Here is a 15,854-nt window from a genome sequence, read left to right as displayed (position 1 = left end):
GCTCTTGGTATCGGGTTGGGTTGTAGAGTCCTAATCCGTCTAAAGAGATAAATGGGTCGAAATCGCTACATTATTTGTAAAACGGGTCATTGTGGGCCCGGTGTTGTAAAACTTATTTTCATTGTGGAAATCTCTTAGTTTTACTAAAATGATGTGTTGTGAAAGTTGTTTCGTTTAAAAGTGTCGGGAAGCGGGTTTTCCGCTCGCGTGAATTTGAAAAACTGATCAGGAACTTTTAGTTCATTTGGACGCCGTCCCAAGGGCTTGGACGCCATCCAGTCCTTCAGAGCTGGACGCCGTCCAGATAACTGGACGCCGTCCAGATGTACTGTCCCAGAAATTTTTTTTTAGGCGTGTTTTTGATAAAACGAAGTCGGGTTGTTACATCTGACGAGCAGCCTTATGATGCTAACAATTCTGCCTCGTCACCTCAAGGTAAGAATTTCGTGCAGTTAATTAGCTATATTTTTTACCTCTGTTTTGCCAAATCACCACAAGTCATTGATTTTTAAGTGTTCTTTTTTATTTCAACTTCGTATAGAAATTGACTTAAGTGATAGAAGGATAAAGGCTCATGGGTACTAACCGACACTGTATAGCTCAGTGTAGTGACTGAATCACAAGTGAGTTTCAAATCTTACTCATTGCAATTTGTTATACCTTATGTTCGGGTTAAAATCAATGTGTCTGTATAGTTTGCCAAAGAATACATATAAGGCTTTATCTAGCATATAACAACCCATATGGTAAGTTCTACATGGACTTAAGAAAATGAATACTATATGATTATTAAATTAAAAGAGAAAAAATTTGTAAGACATGAGTTAGAGACTAAAAAAGTAACTAAAGAGCTCACCTGACTATGGTGCATAGACAAAGCTTAAGTAAATTCTTTGTCAGAAGGCCCAAAGATTTTTCCTTCTGAATTTATGTGCAATCCCAAATTTATAAGAAACCAAAGGTCAATAACAACTCACTTATCACAAAATACAGCTTTTACGTTTGCTAACTAACTGATCATGGTATGATTCTAGAAAAGGGAGGGTGTTCCTAAGACCCCACACGTAGATAAATTTAGCAGTATGCAACAATAGACCCCACCAGTTTGACCTATTACTAAACCCGTCAAACTGCCCATTTTGCCACTTTTAATCGCCCGGTTTGACCCATTACGATATCACTAACAATTTAACAACATCATACATACATGATGCTTCCGAAGTCTTCCTATGAGTTAAAAATAAAGCTCTTTGGTCTTATTCACTCAAAAAATCATAAAGAAGAGAGTGACTCAAAGACTGCAAAAACAAAAACAGTTTTAAAGATAGCTAAGTACTCCCGTATGATTTACTAACCATTATGAGTAACCTCAAATGCCACCAATAATAGCTGAAAAATTTTAGACTTTTTTAATCCTTTGCCAGATTTCTTAATCCAAAATCAAAATTCGCTATAGCTCGATTACTATCATCACCTTAACAGGGTATTACAACCGAACCATATTATATAACCTGTAATAGAATGTGATTACCTGAGGTTGGAAAGTTTAGTTTGAATTTTAAAACGATTCCATTCATGTAATACCCTTGACTGTAAGGGATTGATTAGAGAACATATCTCCATCCAAGTCCTAATCTTGTTACCCTACAATGAATTTCAAATCATTACAAACTAAATTATCAAATAATTGAGATGTTATTTAAACATACAAATACAAACCAACAAACCTCTTTTCCGATCAAAACCATTTCAAGTGAAGATGGAACAGATGGATTGGAAAAAGAGAACTTTAAATGTAATAAGAAAACTATCAACCATTAGTACTAAACATCAGCAAAGGATCCAGATATCACTATACACAACAGATAAGCACAACAGATAAGCCAAAACCTTTTTGGTAGATTTTGCATTTTTACATTTTGAACTAAACACTTAAAAATTGCAACTGATCAATTAGCCCACACGCCATATCGTCTGTAAAAAGCATTAATGAGCACATTTAAAAGAGGCATAGGTACCTGTACATCAGCATATTGTTTCCATCACCTTGTGGAGCTTTTAATCAGTAGATAGCAGCAAGTTTATAATATCGCTTAATGAAAGGCATAATCACCTAATAGTCTTATTTGAGATTCAATGGAGTTAGTCTATGCACACTTAACAATGTAGCACTAATTGTTAAGCCCAATCAAAACTGAAGGTGAACCAAACACACGACACTTACGATTGAAACGTGAGTATTAAATTTCAAACACAAACAAATAGAAAAAAATATATATATGAAAATAACCTATCATTGTCGTACCTGATTCTCAAGAAGAATCACTTGATGAATAACAATAATAGTCCTAATTACGAATCCAAAATCGGTGTTTAAAGAAAAAACCCATATATGTAAAAATCAAAAATAGACGTCTTCTTCTGACAAAACACTTATATGTAGAATTAAAAAATCCACGTCCATGGAAAAAATCCATCTGGATGAAAATTGAGGTTTATTGTTTGAAGATCTTCTTGCAGTGGTCGTGTTTTGATATGGATACAATCGAATTTTTCAAGTCGTGATTCGACTGTACCCTCTCGATTTTCATGTTAGCCGTGTTTTTTTGAGAGAAAATTAGGGTTTTCTTTACGTTGTGAATGAGTTTTATTTTGAAGAACCCTTATTTTTTGAGTTTTCTTCCGCACAAATATAAATTAGAAGGGTAATTTAGTCATCAAACAACTAATCAAAGTGATTATGAGATCATAATGTTGATTAAAAAATTTAAATGGTCTAGATTATGGTTATTAATGACAATGAAAGGCTAGGATTAGTGGTTTGAATTTTAAATGATATATTTTTAGTTTTGTTATTTTGTTATTATAATACAAAGAGATGGTATCAGAAGTCAGGACCTTTGTTGTGGCCTGTAGTCTGAGTACTGAGTAGTAAATAAAACTACTGTTGTCTCACGGACCTTTCTCTCTCGGATTTCCACATGTGTGAGACTGAACACGTCACACCTACGTCATCAACCAACCGATTCACTTTTTCAGAACCTTCATCTCCATCATTCACCGCATTCTATTTCTCTCTATCAATCTATATATGTATGTGCATCAATCACACTCTCATTTGACTCAAATTTGAAGAAACTCAACATCTACTCCAATGGAGGTTAACTCTACACAACAATTTACATTCAATTTCTCATCATCTACGTACATTTTTAATTCCTTGAATTTTACGTGACGCTACTTACGTTTCTAATTAATAATTCGTAATCGGAATCCAAAACTGCATGCTCTTGAAAAATGTGTTTCAATTTAACTTAATCGAATATATAATATATATTTCATGTGAAATAATAATTATAATTTCAGTTTTATCTTCTCAATTTCATCTTCTTTATTTTTAATGTTTCCGTTAATTGTTATAGGATAATGCTGCACACATTTAATTTTGATTCTGATAGGTTTTGGTGAATTGATTGTGATAAAGTGATAATTTAGGCCGTGAAAGGTTTTTAGAAGATTGTGGGACCAGTAGTGGTGGTACGAACAAGTATTAATTAAATTAGGAAAGTGACTGGAGAAAGGATCCCATATTAGGTCAGCTGTAGCCGTTCTGTATTTGAATGTGACATTATTATTATGTCTTCTTTTTTTTAGTTTAATCCTTGAGTTGAAAAAGTTGCAAGAGTGGGATAATGTAAAAACATCATGAGCGATGTATAATGCTGATAGGTGTTACTTATATTTCAGTTCTTATTTAATAAAAATTGTAAGATCAGGATAAAGCAAACCAGCCACACAGTTACATTTCAGTTACAAAATCAGAGGTTAGTTTATGCATAAGCAATGGTTAGTTGATTTGTAGAATTGGTTCTCTCTAACATGAAAAAAATATGATTTTTGAATAGTAAAAATAGGCTTATATCTTTACAGGGTGGTGATTCGTTTAATGCTACTGTTAATTTGCCTGCTGAAGACGATAGTGTACCCCACTCTGAATTGCCAGTAGCTCCCTCAGATTCAATGGATGTTTATGTGCCCCTTAAAATCAAGCTTTCATTAATTGAACAAATGATGATGGTGGAGAAGAATGTGTCTGAATGTTCGAAATGCATTGAAAAAGAGTTGGATATTGAGAAGGGGAAGTTTGAGATACCTAGAATTAATAAGGAAACTGTTGGTAATTTGAAGAATGGGGAAGAACAGACGGTGAGTTAACAAAGTTAGAATTTGTGTTAAATCACATGTTCTTCCCATTTGTACACTATAAAGGGTCTTTCTTTAAGCTTTTTTTTTCTTTCTACATGGTGTATTCAATTTTGCAGAAACAGATTAACTACGAAACGGAAGGCAAATGCATGCAGTTGTTGATGAATCAAAGCTTTATCTTACCCAAGTTCTCTACTCGAGGTACTTTAGCACACACTAATCCATTTACAATTGCATCTAGTTTAGGTTAGAGAATTATAATTCGCTAGATTTCAGCCTGCTTCTTATGCAGAATTCCACCCAAGGGTGCCTTCCGCACACCGCGTTGCGGGGGCAGTGGGGAGGGGGCTTTTACCGCCCATGTCCTCGGATTGGGCCGGGTTTCCTCCTGGGCAGTAGTTGGGGGCGGATTATGCAACTGCGGGAGATGAACGCGTGGGTGGTTAAGTCCCTGGGTACTGCCGTTAAAAAAAAGATCATGGAGTACCAATTTCACGTGACGTACTTGACGAATAAACTATAATGAAACTAGTATTTCTAGAAAACCCCCAAAAATACGAATTCGGGGCCCTATACGTAGGAATCTGGACTCAATGGTCCCAAATGCCCATGTGCATGTACTTAGAATATTGTTAAGCTGGGACGTTGATTAATAGTGTTTTCTTATTGAACAGACAAAACTGCAGTAGAGAAAGGTCTCGAGGTTCCCAAAATGAGGAAATTCAAGCGTACCGGATCATTTAATTCAAGAAAAGTTGCTCTGCTGTTCTCAGTACTGTAAGCTCACAGCCTATCTAATTATCAACACCCTTGACTGGAAGTTATATTAACAACTACTTCTTTGTAAACCTATCGATATGGGTTGACCCATTTTAAGCTAGAGACATGTAGAATCAACCACAAATGAAATCAGTATAAGCGAGAGGTGACAGTTTTGACCCATCTTCTTGTTAACCTATCGATATGAATTGTGTTTACCCCAAACTGCTCAAATAAGAAAGTGCAGCTGAAACGGTCAGATTAAATTGGTTGCAAGATGTCTAAAGTCAATCCTTAAAAGTCTTAATCATGTAGTAAATAAAAATGGGCATAAAAGTCTGTGTGGGTCACCCAACCCAACCTATACCATTTCAACCCCTGCTAAAAACTGATATATTTCAAGTTTTCAACCCAAAGCTATTTTGACCCGTAACCCAACTTACCCATCTTGCCACCTCTAGTTTAAACTAAGAGAACCCTGCAGCTTTGTGCCTTTAACATGTTATTAAATTCTTCTATATATAGCAGCTTGCTTTGAATCGCTTTGCTTTTATACTCGTTAATTTGATTCGGGGTGTTTCATGAAAAAAGCTTACTCCAAATCTTCAGCTAACTCTTTTATTTTGTTACTAGTTACCTGTTATTGATTATAATATTTCAGACATGTGACCCACATTAAGATATTCATTTTAAAGCATTAACGAGTTCACTAATCTGTTTATTTCTTTTCCAGGTCATGTTTCGGAACAATTATACTAATATATTTGACGCTGAGAGTTAAACAGATTGCTGATGCCTCTATCCATTCCGAATAAACTTACAACGCGTCTTTCATGTTCTTGGCAAATGTTACTTTAGCGATTCGTTTTTAGGCTCGTCTTTGAATGTTTTGAAGCATATTTGTACATATATCTTCAAAAGTCTCACTAAACTCCACTAGTTTTTCATTTTCAAATCACTATTTTTAGATATGCGTCTAGAAAAATATTAAGAATGACGATCATCTTGTTGTCTCCATAGTATCCTTGTAGTATAAAATTTTGATCCCTGTCTCATTACTCAATCATATGAGCTTGAACCTACTTCGTAAGGATACAAAATCTTTGAAACAATCAAGTCTCATTTTTTCTTACTAGCTGTAAATTGTAGGGTGTAATTACTTGTGGTTGTAAGAAGTTGAATTTTTATGCATCTTTTCTTGGGTTCTTGTTGAAGAACCGTTAGCTTGTAGGTTAAGTTGTGTATGGATAAAAGTTGGTCGTGTACGAATCATCTTAATTGTTGTGTAGGGAGTGCCTAAAAAATTTAGTAGTTAGGTGAAGATTGATGCATGCAGCTGTGCACAAAGCAAATTATTCTTTCGCCTTTTACTAAAGTTGAAGATTGATGCAGCTCTTTGATAGGTAGCTAAGCTTTGACCCCACAACATGGGATAAGTATACTATACAGTAACTGTTATCAGGCATTTGGAATGTTGGTTGTTTATAATCGGCACAGATAAGTGACCCCACACCTAACATGTTTGCTGGTTGTGGATAAATTGCCCATAAGAGCACTAAGAGTTGGAGCGTGTCACTCACCCGTCCCCCACCATGTCACTTAGTGACACCACTCCCCACTCACGTCCAGCACCTCCATTTACCCCATGTCAGTCGCATATGCGACGTAAATTGAGGCAGCCGTTCCAGCTTTTTTGTTCTATATTAATCTATGTTATATTAATTTATGTTATAAAAATAAAAACTGACATACCCCAAGTGACATAGGTCACCACTCACCACTTTTTCTGACTCACCAAGTCATGCCTGACATGCCAAGTGACCCGTTAAAGGCATCTTCAATGGGAGGGTCTTTTTTAGAAAAAAAACCCGTTAAAGGCTAATATTCATATGTTATTTAGGAAAAAGAGTTTTGCCAAAAATTCAATCAATTGGAATGTAAAGCTTTATTGTAAAGAATCAAGAGAAGTGTGATCTTGCGTTGGAAATAAAAAGTCTTCTAAAGCTCAAGTACTGTGGATGCTCTAAGTAAATGAACAGCCTACGGTACAAGACGAGCGTGCTGATGGCCTCGTTTTGCCAGTTAGAAGGCACAAAACACTGGTAATATAAAAAAGAAGCGAATGGTGAAATCTGAAAGCGAAAAGATAAAGAGACTCATGTTTAAAAAGTAATTATAAAAAAGAAAACGCATCCACCATATAAAACAAAAACAAACAAAATTAAATGTTTGCCTAAAGGTGAATAGTAAGTAAACCCAAATGTAAAAACTAAAAACCACAATGCAACGTGAGTGACATGAATAACAAAATGGCCACCAAACTATGGGTGTTCAATATTTGGTTTAAAACCGTTTAATTCAAAAACCAAGCTGAAACCAAACTGCGAAAAAACCAAATCGAAACCAAACTGCGAAAAAACCAAACCGAATCTAAAACCCCGTTTCAGATCGATCATAACCGAAACCGAATTCGTAATTCGGTTTTCGGTTCGGTTTGGAAAATTTTGAATTCGGTTAAACCGAATTCGTAATTCTTTCTTTGTTCAAGACACGTTTAGAGTAACAACATATATTGAGTTTTGTATATTGTATGGTAATAGCAATTTTGATTTAAATTATGATTTTTCTACAATTTCCAGTTTTAACCGAAACCGAATCGCTTTCGAATTCGGTTTTCGGTTTCGGTTCGGTTTCAATTTCGATTTCGGTTTTGCTCTAAAAAAATTTCAAACCGAATACACCGAACCGAATAAACCGAAAACCGAACCGATACTAAAGTTAAACCGAACAGACAACACTAAATTTTCGAGTTCTTCAGACAATTTATCTCTCTCTAGAACTGCATACTAAAGTTGAACCTGAAGGTAATTTTCAAAGCTCCCTTCTAACTGAGCCTTCTTACCTACAATATGGACACACATCGAGATACCATATCAATGTAATTCCATTTATTTAACTACAAATGGCAATTTCAACCCATCTACTTAATTCGATGTCTACAACATCCTAGATTGTAATAATCCATTGATGTAATCCACAATTAACATATTTATTACCTTATAATAAACGGCACAAAAACTGTATGCATATCAACCAATCCGACCCATCCCTTTTTGACCCATTTCAAAATTGACTCACAGTTACAACCTACTTATCTTGCCACCTCTATTTTAATCAACTAACTTTGAATAAGAACTAATACCAAGCTGGATTTAGTTGGGCTGAGAAGCCTATATACACCGTGACAGGTCATGTAGGCATACTTCACCAAATTGCACATTTAAAACTAAACTGCATTTGCATTCTATTCTTAGATACTGTATTCGAGAGTTTCGTAAGAGACTAATCAAAGAGGTTATCAAGAGAACAAATTAAGCTAATATCATACCACTCTAGAAGATAGTCGTTTTTCTAAGGAGAATTAGAAGACTATAGTGCATAATTTTCTTCAGTTGGCAGCTGCTTAGCAAGGGCAATGAGAAAACGTGTCAAGAACTTTTTGGCTCTTAATAGCTTCTTGTCGATTTCAGCTTCGTTCTCTGATGTGGCACTACTGTCTTGCATAGAGCAGACATTTCGGACAAGTTTACGTAACTCCTGAAAAGAAACATGGTATAAGAAGAGAAACGAGTGAAGATACATACATGTAGGGCGATAATTACAATAATGCCTAAAGGGTCAGGTCGGGCTGGCATGCCAACACTTTTCAGTCCATTTTTATAAACCTTAATAAAACCAATGCACCAAATATATTCAAAGCATATTATCAACAGAATGTTACAATTAGGGATATCGCCTAAACTATTGTTGCCTTTCATCCCGTTTCTGTTTTAGCTAACTTTTTTAATTTTTTTTTACCCATTAGAGAAAAAATTTAACCCAAATGTACCCTTTTATGGATCAAGCTTGCAAATTTGTAACATCAGACGGTATATATAAATCTGCAAAACAAGAGAGAACTTACTTGTCGGTCAAACTCAACAGTACTAAGAGAATATATCTCATTTGTGATAGTGGCATCTTTGTTAACCAAGCCATTAAACCATCTGGTTGCTATATCATCGTAATTACCATACCCCTGGCATATAACGTAAGCAGATCCTTGTAAGATTATATATAAATCACAACAGACCCGATAATTCATTTCATGTTAGGGCCTTATACCTATACGAGTCTGGAACTCTCATCACAAACTGATGGAAAGCTTTTCAATTTTCATCTTTTTCTTATGCTTTTCAGTATTTTGAAAAAGTGACCAAACTTGTCAATAACCTAGAGGTGGGAAAATGGATGACTTAATAAACGTGCCAAAACTGGTTCTGGTTGAAACATAGTTCAAGTACAGGTTAGGCATAATTGGTTGGCACACAAGCTTTTTCTTTATGAATTTTTTCATCTATGAATTTTCAAAGACACGATTACACAAAACAGCAATTTTTATCTACGAATGTCTATATGATATCCCACCCTCCTGTAATGACTTGATGCCTTGAAATGATCAATAATAATCTAATGCAATCAAAAGTTCAGGAGTCTGTATGTATTGAGGATATATTTTGGGTTAATTTCAGCACGTTTTACTCATTCGGCTCATTTGACGCATTACTTGTTAGGGATATATCATAAACCAAATTGACAATGTACCAACTAATTACGGAGAGATTGACACCACTAGTGTAAACCAAAATGAAAAATCAAAGGTGATACCTAACCAAAACGAGACAACAACGGATTTATTACTCATACCTCATCGTCCTCCTCATAGCTACTTTCTTCTTCCTCTTCACTGGCATCTCCGATATCTGATTTATTTGAACCAGATAACTCTTGAAACTTCTGTTGATCACCATCTTTTGTTGCTCTTATCAATCCATCTATCAACTCAGGTTCCACATCACGCAGTAGTCTTCCTATATATAATTCACACAAAATTAGAATTTAACCCACTCAAACAACATTAGAAGAAGGAAGTAAGCCAATATTAGTTGACAAAAAAAATATATTATGCATATTTATACCTATATAACTGAACTGCCTTCGCTTCCCCTCACGGACATCACGGCCTAGTCTCTGTAACAAATTAGAACACAGGACATTTGATAATCGAGACTAACCACAAATCAAACTTATATATATCCATTAACAAGACTCACCTTCACCAACATGACAGCATCAAACACCTCTTGTTCAAGTGAAACCGCTCTAGAAACGAAATACAAGCTTTACTACACTTTCACATCAAATAACAATACATGTAGTTCAACCTTTGCGATCCAATTTACAAATCACATAATACAATCACACAAATGCATACATAACTACATAAGTACACTCACATATAAGTATGTACACAAAAATATGTGTACAGAAGTACATTCAAGTTTTTGGTTACGAGTCTAATCCAACTCTGTGTTAGACGATTGGGCTCGAGTTCCGAGTTAAATTGGACTCAGATTGAACTCGCATAGACGCACATGGCTTTGAATAAGTCAAGCTCCGTAGTTCTACTCGATAAAACTCCTAGGGATGAGTGTGGTACCATATCGGTACCGAACCGTACCAAACAGGTTGGTACCGTTTTATTTTTTACCTTGATGTAATAAGTACCGACTACCGATATAATCGGTTTGGTACCGGTACGGTTCCGTACCGTATAAAGAGGTTCTATACTCGTTTGGTACATAATTAAAGAGGCACTTGCATTTAAATGTAATTTTCACAAATCGGATATGAAGCTAACAAATACACATATACACATAGTTACATATAATGTTACCTGAGAATACGTTTGATTTGCACATCATTGAACTCAGCGAGTTCCATAGCCCAACGAACACCACGTCGAGCTTCACGTTTCTTCTCATTCCGGCTTTTTCTTTCAGAATCCGATTCGTTATCACTCTGACTTGTTTCCGGTGGTAACGGAACGTCGGCCGGCCGGAGACCGCGAGATCGAGATACGTGAAGGTTTTTCCGGTGAATAAGAATTGACGGAACCGTTATTGTAATGAATTGACGGTGTGTGAGAGTTCCGGTGAGAGACGGTGACAGTGCTGTGTTTATGATGGCGGTTATGAATTGCCGGAGAGGTTTTTTGGTCGCCGGTGATAGGATTAGTGGCCGGAGTAATTGAGCCATTTTGCGTCTGTCTAGCCACCTGCACTCGAACAGAGGATTATAATCGCTGTTTACATACTAAAGCCCAATGAAGGCCCATGTAGTCCAAATTTGGACCAATTATTGCCTATTTCCTTTTAGCTTATCGGGCTTGTTCTAGTCAGTTAACCAATTTGATAGCTCCAAAATTAAATAAGTTCAACAAATATACATCAACCTTTCATTCCTCCTACTCTCATAATTAAAGCTTCCCTGCGATAGTTGGGTTCATCACTCATCAGGTTACCTTCGACCAAATTGATCCATTTATTTACATAAGACTGATCATCTTTTCATACTTTTGAACTTTCGTGTGAGTCTTCAGGATTCCAATGTACTGCGTTCATGATCAGAACGCAGGACCGGTCCTGAGTGTTCTGTTGCCCGGGACGAATCGATCAAATAATGCCCCCTACTCTATTTATAAACAAGTGTTCGAAAGCTAATCGACTTATATTACTCATTTTCACATTAATTTTATTTAAATAAATTAAGTGTGACAATTTGAAGAGATAAACTACGATAAAAGTGATGACTTCGAGTCTAGTTAAAATCTTTATAGTGTCTTTTTCTTTTTCATGCGTGATTTAATTAATGCGTAAACTACGATGGGGGCGGGGTTATTATCGCTGCATCGGCATAGTCAAAACGAGAGATGATTGCAACGGGTGGTTTAGTCCCCCTCGGGTGATCCCAATCCTTGTCCAAAAAAAAAATGTAACATGTGTCTAAATTATTAGACTATTACTTGATCTATCCCGAAATATGTTTATATAATTCTTATTTTCTTTTATTTCAAAATAATTGTCTACCTTTAAAAAAGAAAATCAACTTTACATTTTTATTCTTAAACATTTTCTCAAAAATTGACATCTTAAAAAGATTCATTTTTATACTATACTAAAATTTGTCCGTGACATGCCAATAAAATATGACTTTCAAAAAAGGACTTTTGTTCCTTATATAAATAATTAAATTAAAGAAAATATAAAAATTAAGTAGTACTATGGAGTATTATATTAAGAAATCGATAAACTTATTTTATGAATTCACATTATTATGGCACCTCTATTGCTAGACTAGAATTTCAAAATCTATAGGTGATTGTACAATACGCTATATCTGTTGTACGAAATAATGAAGTTTAATATAATTAACACATTTGACAAATGAAAAAAACTTACAATATCAAGGAACAAAATTTTTTTTTCTCTTTCCAAATTTTGACTTTTCTTTCTTCCCCCCTTCCTCCATGAAATTTCTCCTCTGAACTTACAAAAAAAACTCAACTGCACTTCAAAAAACTCAGAACTCCAGATTTGATGCCCCTTAAAATGTGATGCCCGGGTGCGATCGCCCCTGTAGCCCTACCCTAGGGCCGGCTGTAACAACCCAAACCAAACCACGTCAATTCCCGTTAAATTTCACAACATAAAAAAAAATTTCTGGTGCAGTTCATTTGCGCGGCGCGCCAGGTGGGTGCGCGGCGCGCCAAACCACCTGGACAGCCCGCTGTCCCCGGAAGTCAATTTAACGAAAATGTTTGACTAGTTCCCGACATTTTTAGCCAAAACGCTTTTAATCATAAATTCATATATATAAAACTAGCACGTTTAATTAATAAAATTGAGTTTACGAAGCGGGTCCCACAACGACCCATTTTACCACCTTAAGTACCGAAATACAATATTTGACCAAAAGACTTTTAATACAACAAAGCCGAGCATGGCGATTGGGAATACGCTACCCAATCCTAAATGATCCAAAAGTAAGTCACTAAAGCAACTATGCACGTCTTCTAGTCCTCGCGCTTACCCGAGCCACCAATCCGCATGCAATCTATAAAAAGAGTCAACAACGAGAGGGTAAGCTAACGCTTAGTGAATGATAATATACTACATACATATATATGCATAAAATGGACACGCCACATAAATAAACAAATACCGCATACCGGAGCGTCCAAGCCTAAAGGCAAGCTAATCTAAGTATACCATACGATCACTAAGCAACAAGCTAATAATACCATCAATAAGGTAATTTCACCAACGTCAATGTGAACAACGCCAATAACTACCCCCGGAGGGTTAACTACATCACGACAACACAACATTAATCACAAATTAGCAATTCGACAATCATGCAACATATCGTGCATATACCAATAACCGCAAGTCCACAATAGCTAGCAATACCAAAAGCATATAGTTCATAATTAAATATGCCAATACATAACTCATACAACCATGGTTAACCAAGTACACAAGGGAACGGTACATGAAAGTCCGTTGGAGTTCATAACATCCACTAGTGTTACTTACACACCGCGTAATCACTAGTCCCCCGGGTGATGTCTTAAACACCGCGACTAACTCACCCTTACAACAATGTGGCGTCTTAAACACCGCGACGAATCCACACTTCATTCAATACAATGAGTGGTGTCTTAAACACCGCGACAATTCCACTCCCATGACAATGTGGTGTCTTAAACACCGCGACAATACCACATGTCAATTAAACAATGAGTAGTGTCTTAAACACCGCGACAATACTACTCGTCAAACATACTATGAGTAGTGTCTTAAACACCGCGACAATACTACTCGTTACCTAGAATGTGGTGTCTTAAACACCGCGACAATTCCACATTCGTACACACAAATAAATACATCATATACGTACACGCATAATTATTCCACTCACAACCACGTGTGATAACGTACACCCAAAATGTGTACTTTGCCAAAGGTAGTCAACCAAAACGCACAACCGTGCCAATTGGACCTATGCACAAGTCCATCAAATCCACCTATATGTGAAGTGAGCTCTATAGCCGAGAATCACTTCACCCGACCCGCACCCATCCTACACATACATATGCATATAGGATATTAACACTCACCTTGAAGTCTTTGATGAAAGCTTCCAAATAATCTGCAACTCGCCAATGGAAAATACATATTCCATTATCATAATTACAACAATACACTTAGAATGGATTCACAAATCAACCCAAATTGACACTTAGTGCAAATTTGACCCAAATGCACTTCCAAGTACAAAACGCACCCAAAATTAACCAATAATCACTAACACAAGTGAGAATGGTCTTAATACGCCAATTAAACCCGATCATAGGTGTTAAACACCTATCTTGCCCAAAATGACACTTAAACCCTAGTTTGACCCATAAGAAGTCAATATCACGCTATTAGCAAGTTTTGACACCAAAACATATTTAACTCGGTTTAACACTTCAACTTAATCCATTTTAAGTTTATAAACTTTGTTAAATCGCCAATTGGGTCATAATCACCACCAAACCCTAATTTGACCCAAAGTCAAAGTTAGTCAACCAAATAACCCTAAATAGGTTTCAATACTTCCACAATCACTAAACCTAGTGATTAAACCCAATTTCAAGTTCTAAACATAACCAATTTGTTCACCAAACCGAAATCCACCAACAATAACAATAAACCCGATTACTAGCATCACTAAAGTCACTTCATGAGTCTAAATGGGTTTATCAACAAATCAAGTTCAAACCCTAACTTTGAATAGCAAAATCAACAATGAAATTCGGAGTTTGAGCTTACCAATACCACCACAACGTAGCTAGGAACGAGGAGAACAACTTTAAAAACCGAGACTTTGAACGATTTGAGCTCCTTCCTCACCAAAACCTCCAATCTCTCTCTAAACTCTTACTCTCTCTCTAAAAATGGGTGAAGATGATGAGTGGATGTGAATGAGATCCAAAACTGATCCAAAGTAGCTAATATGCCTCACAAATCCGGCCTCAAGTGAAATTACCCATTTGCCCTTCATTTAAAACACTTAAAAGAAAAGGGGTCTGTCAGCAGCAAACGGCGCGGCGCGCCCCAACCCCGCGCGGCGCGCGACATAGCTGAACCAGATTCCTGTGCATCTTAATTCCATATAATTAATCCACGAAGCCCATTCTCGAATGTCTTAATACACAAGCAAGCAAGATAATTATTCGGGTCTTACACCGGCCCTGTCAGAACACCCTTGCCAGAACCACTTGTTCATGAGTGAGATGGAGCACAACTATCTTATCAACTTGAACTACCTAGAAGCTATTGCTTCGGATCGAAGCACTAAAAGAAAAGGATTGGAAAACGCGAAGGCATAGGAACCACATGACCCTTACTAGTAAAGAGATGTCAGAGGTTCGACTCTCATGTGCTGCAAAATTATTTCCCTTGTGATTTCATGGGTCTCAGAGGTTTCAGAAATCTATGCGTTTGAGCCTCACCAGAGAGGTTTTTACCACAAGCGATGTCCGTATGGATTCGTCGTGAGGGTTTCCTCCGGAGAGGCGGTAGGACTGTATTGGTTCGTCAATGAAAATGATGGTAGGTAGATTCCGACAGCGCGACTCCTAACCCTCCTCAGAAAACCATATATTAAAAAAGCACATATCCAAAATCAAATTAGGAATCTATTAAACGACAGTACCTTCATTTACAATACGATCGCCAGATATACGATTGGTGAAACTAACAATCGCCCGAAAAAACGATCTTCGAAACTAGCGATCGCCAGAAATACGAACGGATATGATATTTCGATCATGAAAACGAGAAAGAAAAAGTCACCAGAACACCATTGTTCAATCAGGCGATGAACACCATGGTTTTAGTTGAAGTTCGCTTTGATACTAGCAGTAGTTTTAGGTTTTAGTCATACGTATGTAAGTTTGC

At 36.5% G+C, this 15,854-nt stretch overlaps 2 protein-coding genes across 4 annotated transcripts; one reads left to right on the top strand and one right to left on the bottom strand.

Moving 5' to 3' along the window:
- Positions 1 to 3,021: 3,021 nt before the first annotated feature.
- LOC139865789 (uncharacterized) lies at positions 3,022 to 5,934 on the top strand. 3 transcript variants are annotated; one of them, XM_071853889.1, is made up of 5 exons: positions 3,022 to 3,160; positions 3,931 to 4,206; positions 4,329 to 4,407; positions 4,881 to 4,983; positions 5,699 to 5,934. In XM_071853889.1, exons 1-5 carry the CDS (start codon positions 3,155 to 3,157, stop codon positions 5,778 to 5,780), a joined length of 546 nt encoding a protein of 181 aa, XP_071709990.1. In that variant the 5' UTR covers positions 3,022 to 3,154; the 3' UTR covers positions 5,781 to 5,934. The 3 variants fall into 3 exon arrangements, with proteins under 3 accessions (XP_071709990.1, XP_071709989.1, XP_071709992.1); XM_071853888.1 differs by having other exon boundaries at positions 4,323 to 4,407; XM_071853891.1 differs by lacking the exon at positions 3,022 to 3,160 and adding an exon at positions 3,715 to 3,824 and having other exon boundaries at positions 4,323 to 4,407.
- A 2,216-nt stretch (positions 5,935 to 8,150) lies between these two features.
- On the bottom strand, positions 8,151 to 11,103 carry LOC139868948 (uncharacterized). Its single transcript, XM_071857283.1, has 6 exons — positions 10,742 to 11,103; positions 10,119 to 10,167; positions 9,984 to 10,035; positions 9,712 to 9,875; positions 8,930 to 9,043; positions 8,151 to 8,562 (listed from the first exon to the last, which is right to left on the bottom strand). The coding sequence occupies exons 1-6, from the start codon at positions 11,101 to 11,103 to the stop codon at positions 8,395 to 8,397; spliced, it is 909 nt and encodes a 302-aa protein (XP_071713384.1). The 3' UTR covers positions 8,151 to 8,394.
- Positions 11,104 to 15,854: the final 4,751 nt, after the last annotated feature.

This window comes from Rutidosis leptorrhynchoides, chromosome 9 (assembly GCF_046630445.1).
Source record: "Rutidosis leptorrhynchoides isolate AG116_Rl617_1_P2 chromosome 9, CSIRO_AGI_Rlap_v1, whole genome shotgun sequence".
NCBI lineage: Eukaryota > Viridiplantae > Streptophyta > Magnoliopsida > Asterales > Asteraceae > Rutidosis > Rutidosis leptorrhynchoides.
This window is presented reverse-complemented; position numbering and strand designations above follow the sequence as displayed.